The 16480-nt window shown below is 45.8% G+C and overlaps 1 protein-coding gene across 2 annotated transcripts in view; it reads right to left on the reverse strand.

Annotated features, from left to right (window-relative positions):
• Window positions 1–16480, reverse strand: part of ARID1A (AT-rich interaction domain 1A) — a 57928-nt gene that overhangs the window by 3689 nt on the left and 37759 nt on the right. The window contains exons 5-19 of one of the 2 annotated variants that reach the window (XM_031595132.2): window positions 14277–14517; window positions 13808–13897; window positions 12935–13102; window positions 12004–12319; window positions 10610–10755; window positions 10416–10525; window positions 9363–9569; window positions 8613–8820; window positions 4612–4744; window positions 4073–4245; window positions 3751–3901; window positions 3471–3599; window positions 3271–3367; window positions 789–1662; window positions 355–485 (exon numbers count right to left, since the gene is read on the reverse strand). In XM_031595132.2, coding sequence (XP_031450992.1) covers window positions 355–485; window positions 789–1662; window positions 3271–3367; window positions 3471–3599; window positions 3751–3901; window positions 4073–4245; window positions 4612–4744; window positions 8613–8820; window positions 9363–9569; window positions 10416–10525; window positions 10610–10755; window positions 12004–12319; window positions 12935–13102; window positions 13808–13897; window positions 14277–14517 — 3174 coding nt within the window. Of the gene's footprint in view, window positions 1–354; window positions 486–788; window positions 1663–3270; window positions 3368–3470; window positions 3600–3750; window positions 3902–4072; window positions 4246–4611; window positions 4745–8612; window positions 8821–9362; window positions 9573–10415; window positions 10526–10609; window positions 10756–12003; window positions 12320–12934; window positions 13103–13807; window positions 13898–14276; window positions 14518–16480 lie in introns of both variants that reach the window. The other variant, XM_031595131.2, reaches the window with a different exon arrangement.

A 16480-nucleotide genomic window follows, 5' to 3' on the forward strand; every position in this document is an offset into this window, starting at 1 on the left:
GCCAGACTGGATGGGGCCCTGGGCAGCCTGGTCTAGCATAAAATGGGGAGGCTGGTGGCCCTGCATGTGGCAGGGGGGTTGGAGATTCATGGTCCTTGAGGTCCCTTCCAACCCTGGCCATTCTGTGAGAGACTACACTTGCTCACCAACAAAATGGAAATCCACAGGTCAGTGAGCACTCAGTGCAGCTCCCCAGACCCAACATGCTTTTCAGACCTGACACACTCCACAGGTACAGGGACACCTGGCAGTATGGCTCTACAAGGGCACAAGCTGCTTCTTACTATCACACTGACAGAAAACTGTACAAACTTAGCACTTCAAAGACCTGCATCAGAGAACATCTGCACCCACCTGGCTGAGGTTGAAGGTCATTATGCTGTTGTCATCATAGAGCAGGATGTTTATGGTATCTAAGGCCCACGTACTTTCAGCTAGCAGCCCAGACTTCAGAGACATCATCACTCTCCAAGCTTCAGGAGTTCCTGGAACATAAACACATGATACTTCTAGCTCCTGGAGTTTAAAAACAAAAATGAGATACTTGATACTGCTTTCTGGTCCCACAAAGAGCACAGCCTACTTAACATGTTGTGCAGACTTCATGCAAAAGCAATCTCTGCACAGACAATGCCCAGCACAAACATTATATCTGATATCATAACTAACTTGGGAGAGTTCTTACAAAGCTGGCAGAGCCCTTCCATTTGGCAGCGCTGTACTAAAGAGAAATGGTAACACTCAGCCTCTTGATGAGCACAAGCAGAAAAGCAGGAGTATCCTCTTACCAATATCTTTTGCTGTCAGCCGCCTCCTTTGCTTTAATACAGGTTGAGTAGCTTCTACTGATCCTGGTGGGAAGGTGATGTCTCTTCGTATCATGGGAGGCTGTACAGCTGCTGGTGTGATGTGCGATGCGGGGACTGGCGGTCCTGCCTTCTGCATTTTCATCCCCGAGTGCAGAAATGGAGATTTACTGGGAGAAGTGCGATTCTCCAGAGGTCTGGGCAGAGGTGCTGGGCTGGATACCTGAGGAATGTGATTTTGCATGCTAGGAGGGGTCTGATAGTTAGACTGAGGTGGCCTAGTCATTGGGGGAACAGAGGCAGAGGGGCCGTACGGAGGCTGCCGATTCCCATGGGAAGGCCATGGTCCCTCATGGTTTACCCTCTGTTCTGAATGCAGTATATCATCTGTTCGAGTCACTCCGTGATAAGCAGGCCCCTGGGGTGCAGAGCCAGCGCTCTGCCGATTCGGATAGCTGTACCCTATTTCATTGCGCCCTTGCCACATGGCGCCTTGCTGGGGGCCTTCTGGAGCAGACTGGATGGGACCCCCCATCATCTGAGGAGGCATGGTTTGCTGAGCATTGGAGCCTGGGGGAGCCGAGACCCTGTCTCTGCCAAATTGGAATGGGAACTGGTTCTGTGGCCCTCCCGCAGATCGGCGGTCAGCAGCAGGGTATGTGCTCCCATACTGGTTATACAGGTCCTGCTGTGGAGAAGGCTGTGCAGCCTGCTGCTGGCTCGGTTGCTGAGTCTGTGCTGGAGGCAGCTGCTGCTGCGTCTGCCCCTGCCCCGCGCTGTATGGAACGTTGTACATCTCCCCTTCATGCCGCTTGGCAGGTGGGCCGTAGCTGCCGTCCATCGGTCGCTTGTAATTCTGGATGGAAATTGACAACATAAGATTATCAAACTAGAAACAGGCAACCCAAACACGGCGAATAGAAACATTCAGAGCCAGAGGACAACACTCCACAGCATGGCCTGTAAGAGGGTAAGACTGCTCTCAGAGTTAGTCATATCCAATGGATTTGGATGTGGATCAAGGTTTCAGTTTCACAAGTCAAGACCAACTCCTCACAGCTGGCTGCATACTTTCCTCGTGTGGATTCTACAAGAATGCTGTAAGGACAAAAATCTGCCTGCAGAAAGGACTTTCCTGTAGAAAAGACTCAGCTCTCCTGTACATTCACCACAAATCATACTGCGTACAGGAACTTCTTTCCTTCCAAGTCCACGAATTTCATCAGCCCTCTATTTTCTTAAAAAGCACAGGTTTTTGCTCACATATCAAACAGAATGTGTTGAAAACTGTTGTACTTGCTTCTTCCTTTTCTTTAGATTTCAATACACATCACTGAAAGGAGCAAGAACTATTTTTCCCCATACTGCTTTGAAGTGCAGGAGAAAACACTCAATTGCTGAGACAGAATTAAAATCCAAGACCTCTCTACCACCAAGGGTCTGTGCTCTAGCTGTTACACAGTCAACTCAGAAGCCTTTCTGTCATGACTGGCTTCAGATGGAGCTCTAGGGCTTCAAAGATGACAAGTACCAGAGAAACTCAAACTCTTGGCTCACAGCCCTGTGGCTCTGGTTGCAGAGCCAAACTGCAGAGCAGTTGAAATTATTCTTAGCACAGATCTGAGAGTGCCCTCTCCATACACTCCTCAACTAGAGGGCTCAAAATTATCATGAAAACATTATGCATCTTGGCACTGATACAAAAAGCAAGTCATATATATAACGTTTATGAGAAGAGATATACATTCATTCAAACTCTGCTCTAAAAGAAAGCTGATGATTTTGAGAAGACACAGAAGGCAGTGGGGCAAGGGGGTGTGGAGGCAGTTGTGAAGCCTTTGCCTTTAGGCTCGGTAAGGCAGACACAGAATGATCTACCTGAAATGTTTCCCCAGAAAGATGAAAGACTTCTTCCAAACAAGTTCATACCATCACTCAGATCCAAAGTGTTACAGAAACAGAATCACAGAATGGCCCGGGTTGGAAGGGACCTCAAGGATCACGAATCTCCAACCCCCACATGCAGGGCCACCAACCTCCCCATTTAATACTAGACCAGGCTGTCCGAGACCCCATCCAACCTGGCCTTGAACACCTCCAGGGATGGAGCATCCATACCCTCTCTGGGCAGCTGTTCCAGCCCAGGATGGGATTCAGAAAGTTCCAGATCAGCAAAAAAGCCCAGGAATGCTTTCTGACCTTCTGCTCCCTGCCCAGATCATGTTGGTTTGGAAACTACATAAGCTGTTTTCTCCAAACGTGTTTTTCTAACACAACACTGGAAACGCTAATTAAAACTTCTGTTACCTATGTGGAAACTGTCAAGAAAACCTCCTGTAAAACGGACTTAATTCTGTTCAACACCTACACATAGAGCAAACACACATTCCAGAGTTTTCATCACCCCTCTTTTCACACTTGGCACAGATATAACTCCTCATTCTGATACTTTCTGATAACCTACCTGCTGTTGCTGTTGATACATGGTAGTTTGCTGGCTAGGGAAGGGGCTGCCCGAGGATGTGCCTTGAGTAGAGAACTGATTGCCATAGGAATCATGTCTGGAGAAGAAACACATGCATCACTTTTCTCATTAGACACATTTCTCTATCACACCACTTCTCCAACTGGAAAGAGCTCTTTGTGGCAACATCCCACACAAACCTTTGCTGCTGCTGCTGCTGAGGGTAGCGGCTGGGAGAGTACATCCCCGATTCCGAGGTGGAAGGCATGATGTTTGGCTGTGGAGTTCCAGCTGCTAAGTTGCCCTCTGGTCCCATGCCTGGCTCCGTCCTACATGGAAACAAGTGACAAATTCTTTGACATTCTCCTTACTGCACAAATGAAAAGCAAAAAACAATGATCGGACAAGTCAAAGCAATAATGAGAAAGCAATCACTTCAGTCGAAACAAGCAAATCAGTGAGAGTGGCTAAAGCACCCACCTCACTCTGTCGTAAGGACCGCCGTAGGGATAGTGTGGCCGCTGCCCCATGGCCATGTTACCCATCCCTGGACCTGCAGCACGATTGTAAGGGTCACCCATACCACTGTTGGGGCCCTGCCCTGAGGACATGAAGGGATCGCTTCCTGGAGCTAAAAGAATGAAACAAGGATCAGTAAACACATCTATCTCTGCAACAGAAAGAAACATCCCTTCTTTTGTGAAAGGACAAGTAGCTCTCTACAGCACATTCCAGCATTCATCCAGATACACTACTAGTGCTCGCAGAGAAAAGGGAAAGGAGTACGCACAGACTTCCTCACCTTTCCTCATACTACTATAAGGATCCTTATTTGGCTCATAAGACATGCGACCCATCATGTCGGAGGTATTCATGCTGGGCTGGTACCCTGGATTCGGAGTCATGGAGTTCCGCTTCTGGAACGTGGGATCACTGCCATCTGTAAAGGCATCTTGAAGGCCCACTGAGTTACTCCTGATTTAAAAACAAAACAAACCCACACATTTTTAGAGGCCCATAGTGCTTCTCAAGATTCTTCCCCCCACATACTCCCTTCTCACATGTTGCTATCCCCTACAAGGTCCACAATCATGCTTCTGAAAAGAGGCAAGAACTGCCCTTCTACAATACTATCCTTACCAAATCCCAAAAGCAGTGGTTATTCACACCCAGAGACACAGGGTCAACAATGTCGCTGTGAGCTATTAGCAAAGAAGCAAAGCCAAGGAGTCTATCAAAACAGGTACTTAAGTCTCCAGCCAGGTGTGGAAGCAACTTTCGGCAAACTCACAATCACAACTTACATCCAGTATGGTGGAAGAGAGTGCAACATTTGCATACCTGATGCCTGGCAAAGGAGGCATCTGACTGTGCGGTGTAGATGCTGGAGTAGGAGGCTTCAGGTCTCCTCCTTCTGCCATGGAGCTGCTGGTAGACTGAGGCGTCTGAGGCCCCTGCATCGAGCCTGAACCCGCTGCAAGAACACAAATGTGGCATGAGCAGCTTTGCACCCTACAGATGTAACCCAGAACTTCCCAAAGTACCAGCCTCTGTAACACACAGCAATCAGTCTTTGAATAAAGAGACAGAAGAAACACGGCCAAAACAGTACAAGGAGTGCACTGCCTCCAAGGACGTACTGGACCAGACTTTCCAGAAGAACCCTGTAGAGTAAGGTGAAGCTGAAAGGATGTGTTCATTTTTATTACAACTTGACCACCTTCCTTTTTACACACAGTGCCATTGCTGTAGCACTCTGCTGAGTGCCCAAGCTATCTAGTCTCAGAGATCAGTGCTCTACAGTGGATCACACAGTAGGGAATGTCTCTCCCTGCCAAATGACAACCTCTGACCCATTGTCCTCACATCCTAATTTTGCCCAGAGGGAAGAGGGGTGTAAACCCTCTCTCAGAAGTTTTAAAATTTTTCCAATTGATGGAAACTCTGGGACTTTTGCTGCAGTCACTGGGTAACTCTGAACAAGGCTCCTCTATCTACTCTGCCCTTTGAGCGGGGTTAATTCACACAGGTGAATTCAGGCACCACTCCCAAGAATTCCTGGAACAAGGAATGCCAGAGATGCAGGATCTTTCACTGAACAACAAAACCTGTCCAGCAAGTTCCCTGACTCTGCACAGGTTGCTTCACACCATGCTAAGCCTTCATCAAAAATCCAAGGCCATCAGGTGCCATCCAGCTGTGTTTTGCTGTGAAGCTCTGCCCCTGGATTGCTGTGACAGTGTCAGCTCTCAGGTTTATATGCTCTTTGCAGCTGGCAGGAGCTGAACTCTTAATTAATGTTTCCATTAGTTACTGTCCCCAGCACCCGATATCCTTCAGCTTCAGCCCTGCTGGTTGATGAGTCATTTCAGCTATTCATTAAAATCCACCGAGGTCATGTCCAGGGCATGTTTGTTTACACCCCACCTTCCTGGCACCCTGTCCTCCTCTCTGCGACTCCCTCCCAGCCCGGGGAGCTCTCGGCAGAAGGAAGGGCAGAGACAGCTCAGCAGGGAGTTTCATTCATGAACCCTTCCTGCAGCTCTCCTTCCCTTCTCAGCAGCAGTTTGGTTCCACTTGCTTCCTCCAGGAATTTGCTGTTCCTCTACGTGCTTACAAATGCTGGCAGCGGCAGGAAGAGGCCTCAAGACATTCCCCGCGTCGCTGCCATTTGGTGTTTGTCCCCACCCCCTGCTGTCCCTCCCACTCACAAATTTACACACAGTTGGAGCCAGGCCAGTTCCATGCTCTGGGAATTAAAACCCAACAGTAGGCTGATTACGGCTCCCCAGGGACGCGCTGCAGTTTGTGAGCGGGAACCCAAGACGCTCTGCAGCAAACCCGTGCTGAGTGCCCACGAGGCAGTCCCTAGCCTGCTTCAGAGGCCTTTCTGTAAACAGCTTTGCTTTTTGAGGGTGAAGAAGGCACAATGCATGGAAAGTATCTTCAGCACCAAGAGCTCTTCTCTGATCACTGTGCTGCAAGGCTTTTACGTCCCCTACAGCCACACACAGTGGCTAATGCAGAACCATGCAGTGTGACCTCTACCACTGATAAAGCACTGAAAAGTTAATTTTGACACAGTAGGCTGAAATCACACATAAGCCAACATCAACAGGTTACAGAGTCTACAAAGACAGCAAATCACATACGTCTGTACAGGATGAGAGACCTTCCGCCACACAGTGGGACTCCAAAACACTCCAATGTTGCCCACTAAGTTTTCCAATAGGGAAGTTATGCACCAGAAGGGTGATTTCTTGGCAAACAGGCTCAGAAGCCTTAGAGATGTTACTAAAATGAGCCTCAGCTATCCTGGAACAGCTGTGCCCCCTGGGACTCTACAGCCCTGAAGTCTGGAGCTAGTGCTGAGGGCACCCTTTGTGCTGTGTCCTATGCCCTCACTCTTGCTAATGCAGGGGAGCAAGAGAGAGAAAGAAAACAAAACTGAAAGAGGAGCACAAACATACTGAGTGATAAGGCTAAAAGGACCACAGCAACCATGATTCAGTGCTGCTTCTGTATATTCCCAGTTGCAGGAGTCTGGAGTAAGACAAGAAGAGAGAGCAGTTTAAGTACGAAAATAGAGAACAGTCCTCACGTAGCAGCAATCACAGTGATGGACTACGTCAAGAGAGCTGCACAAACCTGTGGTTTGTGATAGCAACCCTGCCAATTCCAACCACCAGTGTGCTGAAGCACAAGACCAGTTGTAGCACAGCCCTAGAAGGCAAACTTGGGACCTTCACATACCACCACGTTTGCTAAAACAAAAGAAAATCTGATGTACCACCTAATCAATTCTGACAGGCACCTACTGCTACAAGAAGCTTTAAGTGGTTTCCGAAACATCTCAACTCTCTCCAAATGAACTCCAAATGCTCTCAGCTTCTTTGGTCCACTGCATGCTATCTCAGGGGGCAAGAAAGATGTTTTCAAAAGAAAGTGAGGAGGGATTCATGATCAAGTTTAAGAACTTAGAAACAACATTAGACAGAAGTTTGTTATAATGAAACAAAAGTCAAAATTTTCTCTTCACCAAGGTGTACCTATGCTGGGAGAGGTTTCCTGACAGGTACAAAGGGTATTATTCTGTTTTTTAAGAAAAACTCTAACTGAGAGAATAGATAAATGTAGTTGTTAACACTATATTTGGACAAGAACACTTTCAGTCAAGGGCTTAGCAAGGCTGAGAGACAACCACAGTACAATCAAATAAAGACTTCATTATTCCATCCTTAGGAGCTTGGCACAGATGACACCAAGTTTCAGCAACAAGAAGGCTTTTTCATGTGAGGTTTTGTTTGGTTGTTTTTGTTTTTTTTTCCAAACATTACAGGAACTTCCAAGTGTCACAGTTCTTATTTCACCTACACAAACAAGCTCCTGACCAGAAACAGCACCTGAGGGTTTTCCTTATAAGACAAGCTAGAAAGCTGACAAGCTCAGCTGCATTTCAAGTGGCAAACTCAATGCAGATTAGACAGAAACTATCAGACCTTCCAAAGACTGAAGAGTACAGCATGCACTGCTAGCCCAGCTGCTTTGTTTGTTATTATTATTTTTTTTTCTTCTTAGTTTATTTTCTTCTTAGTTTATTTTAACAAATCTGTATTGAACTATATGATTAAGTCTTCGGAAACTGGAGCACACCATCAAATTTGAAACAACACCACGAAGATTAATGAATTACAAACTTCTTAGAAGTTTATTTTAAAGGGCTTCAGAACATTTAACTCATAATAGGCTTAATAGGCTTACAAAGTTCTCCAGACATGAAGTCTCAAAGTACTCACTTGCTAAAGACAAAAAGAATTAGCTCATGAGGAAGGTGAGTACAAATGTACACCGACTGTTTGCTCCTAGAAGGAAGAATCTGCATAGTCAGAACAAGCACAACTTTTCTAGAAAGTTCCAAAAGATCAAGCAGTAATGATAGGAAATGTTAAAATGGGCAGATAACATCTTGACAGTCTAACTCCAGGCTCCTCTTTCTCGAATTCTCATCAGGCATTCATGCACTGGTAAGTACTGAGGTGTATGTACACCAGTATGTATATGTTATACTTAGTTACCAAAGTTACACACAAGAGCAGAACTATCCCAAGTCTTGACAGTTATATTCCCAGGACAATATATATGAAATTCCCAGCATCATTCACATCCATATTACCAACCTACTTAACCTACAAACCACGGAACATCTAATTAAAGACAGACAAGGGGGCTTTGGGGAAGTCTGGAGCCAATCTGACCCACAGCACATGCAGTCGTGCATGCTGTGTTAGAGGGTCCTCTGGTTCAAACAGTCATTGCGCACCTTAGCTAGTGTCAACACTCACCTGGAGATGGAGGCTGTATCTTAGCCTGAGACTTCTTTGAATCAGCAGCAGCAAAGATATCTGGAGGGGGGTCTTCACCTCGCTCAATCTTGCATTCAAAGGCATAGAGACACTGGATGTACTGCTTCTTCAAAGAACTAGCTGCACTGCTGGATGTGCCCACATTGAGATTTGTGGCTAACTCACGCCATTTCTTGTTTTTGTTGACCTGCACAACCAAACAAGAGACTCTAAACTCAAAATCCCATCTATGCCTCCTCCAAGAAAGAATCACTTCCGCTAAAACAAAGGATGCAATAAGGGCTAAAGCAGACCAGATAGTTTTGTTCAAGAACTAGTAAAATCTCTTCCTCACCTACAGAAAAATTTTCAAAGAGGTACAGATAACACCACACAGCAAATAAAATCAGCCATGAGATCAGTTAATAGCCAGATGTAAAGACAAAGACAGTGTTACCTATCTTTGCCATGGACAAAGAGAGGAAAAACAACCCTTGCACTGAATCTTAAGACACACTGTTCCCAAGCAGGCAATGAGAATGCAGATATTTGGCTAGCTAGAAGGATCCTGGGTTATATAAGCATTATTTAAGAAAAATAAAAATAAAAACAGTTAAATGGAAAGTCAAGCTTTCTATCTAGACAAAAAGCCAACACTTAAATTTGATTGTCTACTGATGTGTGACTGCCAGACATTGGGTTGCCATGAGCACAAACATTCAGTCACCACACAGGCTGCTTTACACTCACCTGAGTCAATCCTCCTATCTCCTTCACTGAGATGTAGAGCCGGTAAAGGTCTAAGGGTTTTCTGCCAACTGCTGGGAGGTTTGTCATGCCCATGGCCTTCTCTTCAGTAAAAGCCAGGTAACGATCTACCCAGATCTTCCTCTCAGGCTCACCACCCAGCTCATAGAGTTTCGTGATCTTCTCATTGGTCGTAGTAGAGGAACTGGACTTCTAGGAAAAGGAAACATATCAGGACTGAGCAGCACAAAAACACTTAGCACACATACAAGACGGCTTCAAACAGCAGTCAGAGCTTGAGGTTCTGCTGTTATATTGAGACCAGCTTTGTACTAGACCCACACATGTCAGTCTAAAAGACAAGTACGACACAAAGGTATCAAGAAAACGGTCAGTGATTAGAGGAGACGTATTTTTAAAAAGAAAAAGGTTTCATGAATGCTACAGAAACCAATCAAACCTCACAGAGACATTGCAGAACCATCTCTTTGAGAGACCCTCCGTGGGCTCAATTGCTAAATACATCAGGAAACACCTCAGCCAACTCAAACATCATTCCCCCCCAAAACTACACAGTCCTTGTTTTCTGAGACCACTTCTGATTCAAGCAACAGCCTCATTAGCTATGTACTGCATTTGGAGACTTGGAAAAACTAACCCCTGCAAGGGGCATCTGTTCTGGTACATTCCCTGCAATTAATAAAGGCAGGACTGGCCCAGGATTGACATGGGGACAGACCGAACTCTGGCGAGGAATGGAGAGAACAGCACTCAGAGCTTGCTCACACCTAACAGGAGATGCCAGCATATGCCACTCTCCAAAAGGTAACACATCCCAGCAGAGGGTATCCACTCACTGCCACACTGCTGAGTTAAAACCGTGCTCACATACAGCAGCACCATCACATGCTGCACAAACAGCCACACTAATGGCCAGCCTGCTCACGGAAGATGGCAAGTCACCTTGGGTTTCTCTCAGGAGGTGCACTCACCACTAGATACATACACTGTGTCATTAAATATATATAGGTAGATTTAAAAAAAAAAAAGTTTTACCTTTGACTTGGATTCTGCTTTTGGGGTCCCATCAGCCTTATTGTTCATTTTAGCTGCAGGAGTTAATTTGACATCCGCAAGACCCATCATTTCAGGACTTGCTGCCATCCCTAGGAAGTTACAAGAATCTATGACACTGCTTTCCAATCCAGACCCATGAAGTCACCCAACGCCCAGCACTCAGCACTGCTTACCTGCAGAGTTGTTAGCCATGTTTCCACCCATGGGATAAGGTGGGCCTTGGGGGTTGATCATGCCAGCCATGCTGTTAATTCCCTGTCCATAAGGAGGTCCAGTACCCATCATTCCTCCTTGGTTCATGTTGGGATAACCAGGAGGCCTAGAAAAGGCAAGGAAGAAACAGACATTTACTCCAAATTCAAAGCATTCACATTGTGCCTTCTAACAAAACAGGTTGACTAGAAGAAGCCTTCTACTATAGAAGCTGACATTCAGCAAGTGAACAAAGATCGGGGCTCTTTGAAAGCTTACCCACTGCAGAACCTAAGCCTCACTCTCAAAAGCAAAGGAGATGCAACCCATTAGGAAAGAAGGACTTCAGCACTCAACAGTTTGACCTCTCATCTTCATTCCCAAACTGAACTTGGTTTCAGGTCTTAAGTCACCTTCACAGGAAAGATCTCATCTACAAATACTGCAGCATTGTGCATGTAAGCAACAATACAGCATTTCTACAGATGCGCAGCATAATGCCCCCCAAATTTAATGGCTTTTTTTCTATTTACTTTTTGATATCCACAGAAAGTACATTACAGCACATGTGTCATAAAACCCCACAAACAACTGTCCCTCAGACACATTAATAAAAAGGATGCACTTTGATGCCTTGATTGGTGTTTGGGAATTGACCTCTTAGCAGTCATCAGGCAGAAGACTGCAGAAATAAGCTTTAAGACAGGATAAAGAGTACAACACCTAATCAGACCACAAATGCATGTAAATCTAACAGCTTCACTGGGGGAGCCTAATTTATAAGCTAGTTTGTGGCTCTTATGACATTCTGGTAGGCGACATAACAACTGCTCTGAAACATGCAATTAAAGCAAAATAAAACACAGAAAACAACTGTAAAGTTCAGCGCTGAATTCCAGCTCCTTTTCCCATAGCTGCCCATCAAAGCCCTAAAAGGAAGAAGTTCAATACAGTGGAAAAGCAATGCCTTGGTCCAGACAAATGTAGCTGGATAGATGGATGCTGTTGGCTAGATGTATGAGCTTATCACACACACAGCAGCATTAAAATCACCCATACCACAAAGTAGACCAGAAAGCCGAAACAAATTAAGGAAAAAACAAGTTTAAAAGATTTCATCCATCAACACTAAAAATTCCCTAAGCAGGTCATTAACAATATATTAAACTACACCACTTATTCAAGCTTTAAAAAAAAAAAAAGAGAATAAAACAGTTAAGATAGAGGAACAAGACTTCAGCAAGGCAAATCCCTAAGGAAGCACATGTTCACTATTACCCCAGTTTCAGGTTACTGCATGCATGGCTTTCAAACCCAGATACAACACAGGGAATGCACTGAATATGTTCAGACCAAGGGAATTTTCATGCCTCACCTGTTCTGGATGGAGTTGGCAGCAGCGTGCATGGCAGCAGCAGCTGCTTCTTGTGCTTTGCGATTCATGCTCCCTGGTGGGGGACACATCCCTGTCCCCACCTGAGGAGGCATATTTGCCATGTTAGGTCCATAAGGTCTGTTCCCCATGGCTGCGTGGCTCATCCTCCCGGGAGGAAGCCCACTGTATGGAGGCACACCGGTCTGCCCATGCATCTGGCTCCCTGCTGCCATTGGGTTCATGCTTCCTCCCATCCCGGGACTGGGGTAGTTGGCATTGGACAGAGCATTGTAGTTTGGCTGCCTGGGATAACCTCCTACAGAGATGAAACAAGGCAAAGTACATTGTTCAACTACTTAGTTCATGAATCACCATACAAGTCTTCTATCAGCAAATATTTAAAGATCACTAACAGAGATGAGGGGGAGTCTTAACACCTCTACAAAAAGTCAAAGCACTTGGATAGAAGCCATGTAACATGTGTTTTGACACAGCTAAGAAACAACATTCATTCTAAAGCTGACTGATACTCTCCCAAACCTCAGCTGACCACACTGAGCTAAACGGTCCAGGATAAGATGTAAATAAACTCACTCAACCCTTTCCAAAACATATAACACACAGCTCTCTTCCCCTCTGAAGTTAACTGGCTCTTCTCTAATACACTGGAGGTGTTGCCTGTATCTTTCAAAGAGAGAAGAAGAGATCCTACATTTACAACTAGCATTCAAATAACATCTTTCATGAATCTCAGCATAATACTCAAAGCACAAGTTGTTCCACCTCATAAGGAGTAGACTGTTTTGCATCACCCACAGATGAAGAGCCAACAACTCAAAACACATTCTCCGAAAACAAGATGTTGCCACTGACAGAGGCCTTTCCCATTTGCTGCACTCAGTTCCCCCTTGCGAAGCTGCCCATGCCTCACCTTGAGGTCCATACTGCCCGGCCTGGGGTCCGTAGCTTCCCATGGAGTTCTGCTGGTATGGCCCCATTCCAGCATGCATCTGTCCTCCAGAAGACTGACGGGGAGATAAGGCTGAGCCGGGCTGGGGAGAGCTGTACTGGGGCATCTGAGGATTCCTCTGCAAGTACCCTGGTCATCCAGGGAGAAGAGCACCCAGTGAGCAAAGTACCCAGGGGTGCCAGTGGACACACGTGTCTTAAGCAACAACAGTCCACAGGAGCCACTAACAGAACCCTACCAGCACCAACTGAGGCACATTTTACAGTTGTTGCTAGTAGTCCTAGCCACTAAGAACATACTCAATTTCCTCTTTTAACCAAGGAAAAAAAAAAGCTTAGCATTACAGGAACTGACAGTAAATTGGCAAATTCTGAGGACTGTCATTTTCAGAGTGGTTTTTTTTTTTTTTTTGCTTGCTTACTTGTTTTCTCTGGGTGACATCTAAATACTTTCAGACTGGCATTATACATTCATTTTCCCTTATTCTCATATGAGGAAATGCCACCCAATATTGTTATGACCACCCCTCATTTTGAAGCTTAAGGTCACAGAACTCTGGCAACTAACATTTGTAGAAAAGACTTGGAAAAGCCGAGGAAACATCTTACAAGCCAAACAACAAGCTTGCATCTAACATTCAGAAGCCAAAGGACTACTGTCACAGCTGAATGTGGTGCCAGGAGCCAAAACACTTGCAGTTTAAAATGCTGGCACAACCTTTAGATGCTATCTCACCACAGAATTCATGTTATCAGGACAGGTAATTTTTAGCTATACATCTAGCTTTACAAACAGATTTCTATCATTAAAACTTCTCTAGCTCAAACCACACACCTCGATCTTGCGCTATGCTTGACTGGTTCATGGAAGGATGCATGATACTGTCCGACTGGCCACTGGGTGGTCGTGGTGGCATCTGATTGCCTGCACCACAAAAAGGAGAGTGGTTAATCACAAGAACTGCTTACCACAAAATCAAGGATGCAAGAGCATTAAAAACCAGAACTACAAACAGTTTCACAAGAGCATTTTAGCCACAGTGAAGAAAAACAAGAGCAAGATCACCCACACTAACCCAGGAAAATGACAATGCTGGTTTGTCAGCTATGCCATTCATTTGACTGCATTCTGTACATGTTACAAGCATTTCAAAGGGGAAAAAAAAAAAAAAAAGAGATCACAAGCTCTTAACAGACACATAATATTGACACTGGCCAGTTTCTTTCCACTGACCATGTTAATTCTGTCTCTACATGCAGCGGAGAGTTGAACCAAAAGATCACTAGGTGCCAAGCAGTGTTACCTGGTACTGCAGCAGGTGAAAGTGGACCAGAGCGGGACTGAGCAACACTAGCTGGAGAACCAACAGGGGATGGGGAAGGTCCTCTGATGCCTGGCAGGTGAGGAGAGGTATGTGGAGAGAAAGGAGACTGAGCTGGGTTACTCTGCTCTCCTTGACTGCTGGAAATCCCTGATGTGCTTACTCCAGGGCTCAGGGCTCCTTCTGTACCCATGGGTAGATCATCTATTGAACCAGACAAGTCCTGCAACACACAAAGAAACAGATCAGCCATCAGCAAATAAAGAGACCATGGGACTACTCTTCACACACCACCCTGAAAGTGAATTTATCCCTTAGGCATACTACAAATTGAAATCAATCAAGTTAGCTCGTGTCATTGTCAGTAATAATGGCTGCTGAAGACTGAGGTAACTGCTGAATGTGTTGTGTCCTGCTGCCTGCCTCCGAACCCAGCAGTTCCCTAGGTGGTTTGATGAATGTCTGCTCATGGTCCAGACACCTACCTCATTCTCCTACTTGTTTCTTTTAATTCAGTGTAGAGGCAAGAAACTAAAAAATGCATCAACAATACACATAAAGCTGCTTATGGAGAAGGTACTCAGTGCAATTACAACATGGAGCAGAAACGTGGCTCAGTCTCTGAACAACAGAAAACTCCTGCCTCACCATAATTAACTCATAAACCTCATGTGAGCTGGGAAACTACTCACTTGAGATGAATAAAAACAAACTAAAGAGATATTTCAAAGAAAACTGTAGAACATTCTTCAGGGTTTCCACTTCCCTTTCTTCAAAGATAGCAAAATCTAGCATGTACAATATTGACATTCAAAGTTTAGGACTTTTTTTTTTCCACCCCAGAGAGTACCTTTCATGTTGCATGTATCAAGCATGTACAAGGAAAGTACCAAAACCCAGCATGGCTTCACCAAGGGCAGATCTTGCCTGACCAATCTGGTGGCATTCAGTGATGAAGTGAGAGCATCGGTGGATAGGGGAAGGGTGATGGATGTCATCTATGTCATCTACCTGGACTTCTGCAAAGCCTTTGACACAGTGGTCCCTCACCACATCCATCTCTCTAATTTGGAGAGGTGTGGATTTAAAGGACAGACTGTTCAATGGATTAGGAATTGGTTGGGTAGTCACAGTCAAAGGGTTGTGATCAGTGGTTCTGTGTCAGGGTGGAGGCTGGTCACAAGTGGTGTCACTCAGGGGTCGGTCTTGGTGCTCTTCAACATCTTCATCAGTGACGCAGACGATGACATCGAGTGCACCCTCAGCAAGATTGCAGATGACACCAAGCTGAGCGGTGCAGTCGATACATTGGAAGGAAGGGAAGCCATCCAGAGGGACCTGGACAGGCTGGAGTAGTGGGCCCATGAAAACCTAATGAGGTTTAATAAGGCCAAAAGCAAGCTACTGCATTTGGGCCAGGGCAATCCCAGGTGTTTATACAAAGTAGGGGAAGACCTCCTTGAGAGCAGCCCTAAGGAGAAGGACTTGGGGGTCCTGGTGGATGAGAAGCTGGACATGAGCCAGCAGTGTGCGCTTGCAGCCTGGAAGGCCAACTGTGTGCTGGGCTGCATGAAAAAAGGGGTGGCCAGCAGGGAGAGCGAGGTGATTGTCCCCCTCTGCTCTGCTCTTGTGAGGCTCCATCTGCAGTGCTGCATCCAGGCCTGGGCACCAGCACAAGAAAGACATGGAACTCTTGAAAAGAGGAGGGTCACTAAGACGACCAGAGGGCTGGAGCACCTCTCCTATGAGGAAAGGTTGAGGGAACTGGGCTTGTTTAGCTTGGAGAAGGCTCCAAGGAGAGCTCATTGTGGCCTTCCAGTACTTGAAGGGAGCATATAAACAGGAAGGAGAAAGACTGTTTATATGGATGGATAGTGAAAGGACAAGGGGAATGGTTTTAAACTGAGACAGGGGAGGATTAGGTTAGATATTAAGAGGAAGTTTTTCCACACAGAGGGTGGTGAGGCACTGGAACAGGTTGCCCAAGGAGGTTGTGGATGCTCCATCCCTGGAGGCATTCAATGCCAGGCTGGAGGTGGCTCTGGGCAGCCTGGTCCGCTGGTTGGCGACCTGCACATAGCAGGGGGTTTGGAATGAGATCATCAGTGTGGTCCTTCTTAACCCAAGCCATTCTATGATTCTATGAAAAACCTAAAAAAAGTTGAAATCTTCTATTGCAACAACAC

Source organism: Phasianus colchicus, chromosome 24, assembly GCF_987193195.1.
Source record: "Phasianus colchicus chromosome 24, bPhaCol1.hap1.1, whole genome shotgun sequence".
In the NCBI taxonomy this organism is placed as follows: Eukaryota; Metazoa; Chordata; class Aves; order Galliformes; family Phasianidae; genus Phasianus; species Phasianus colchicus.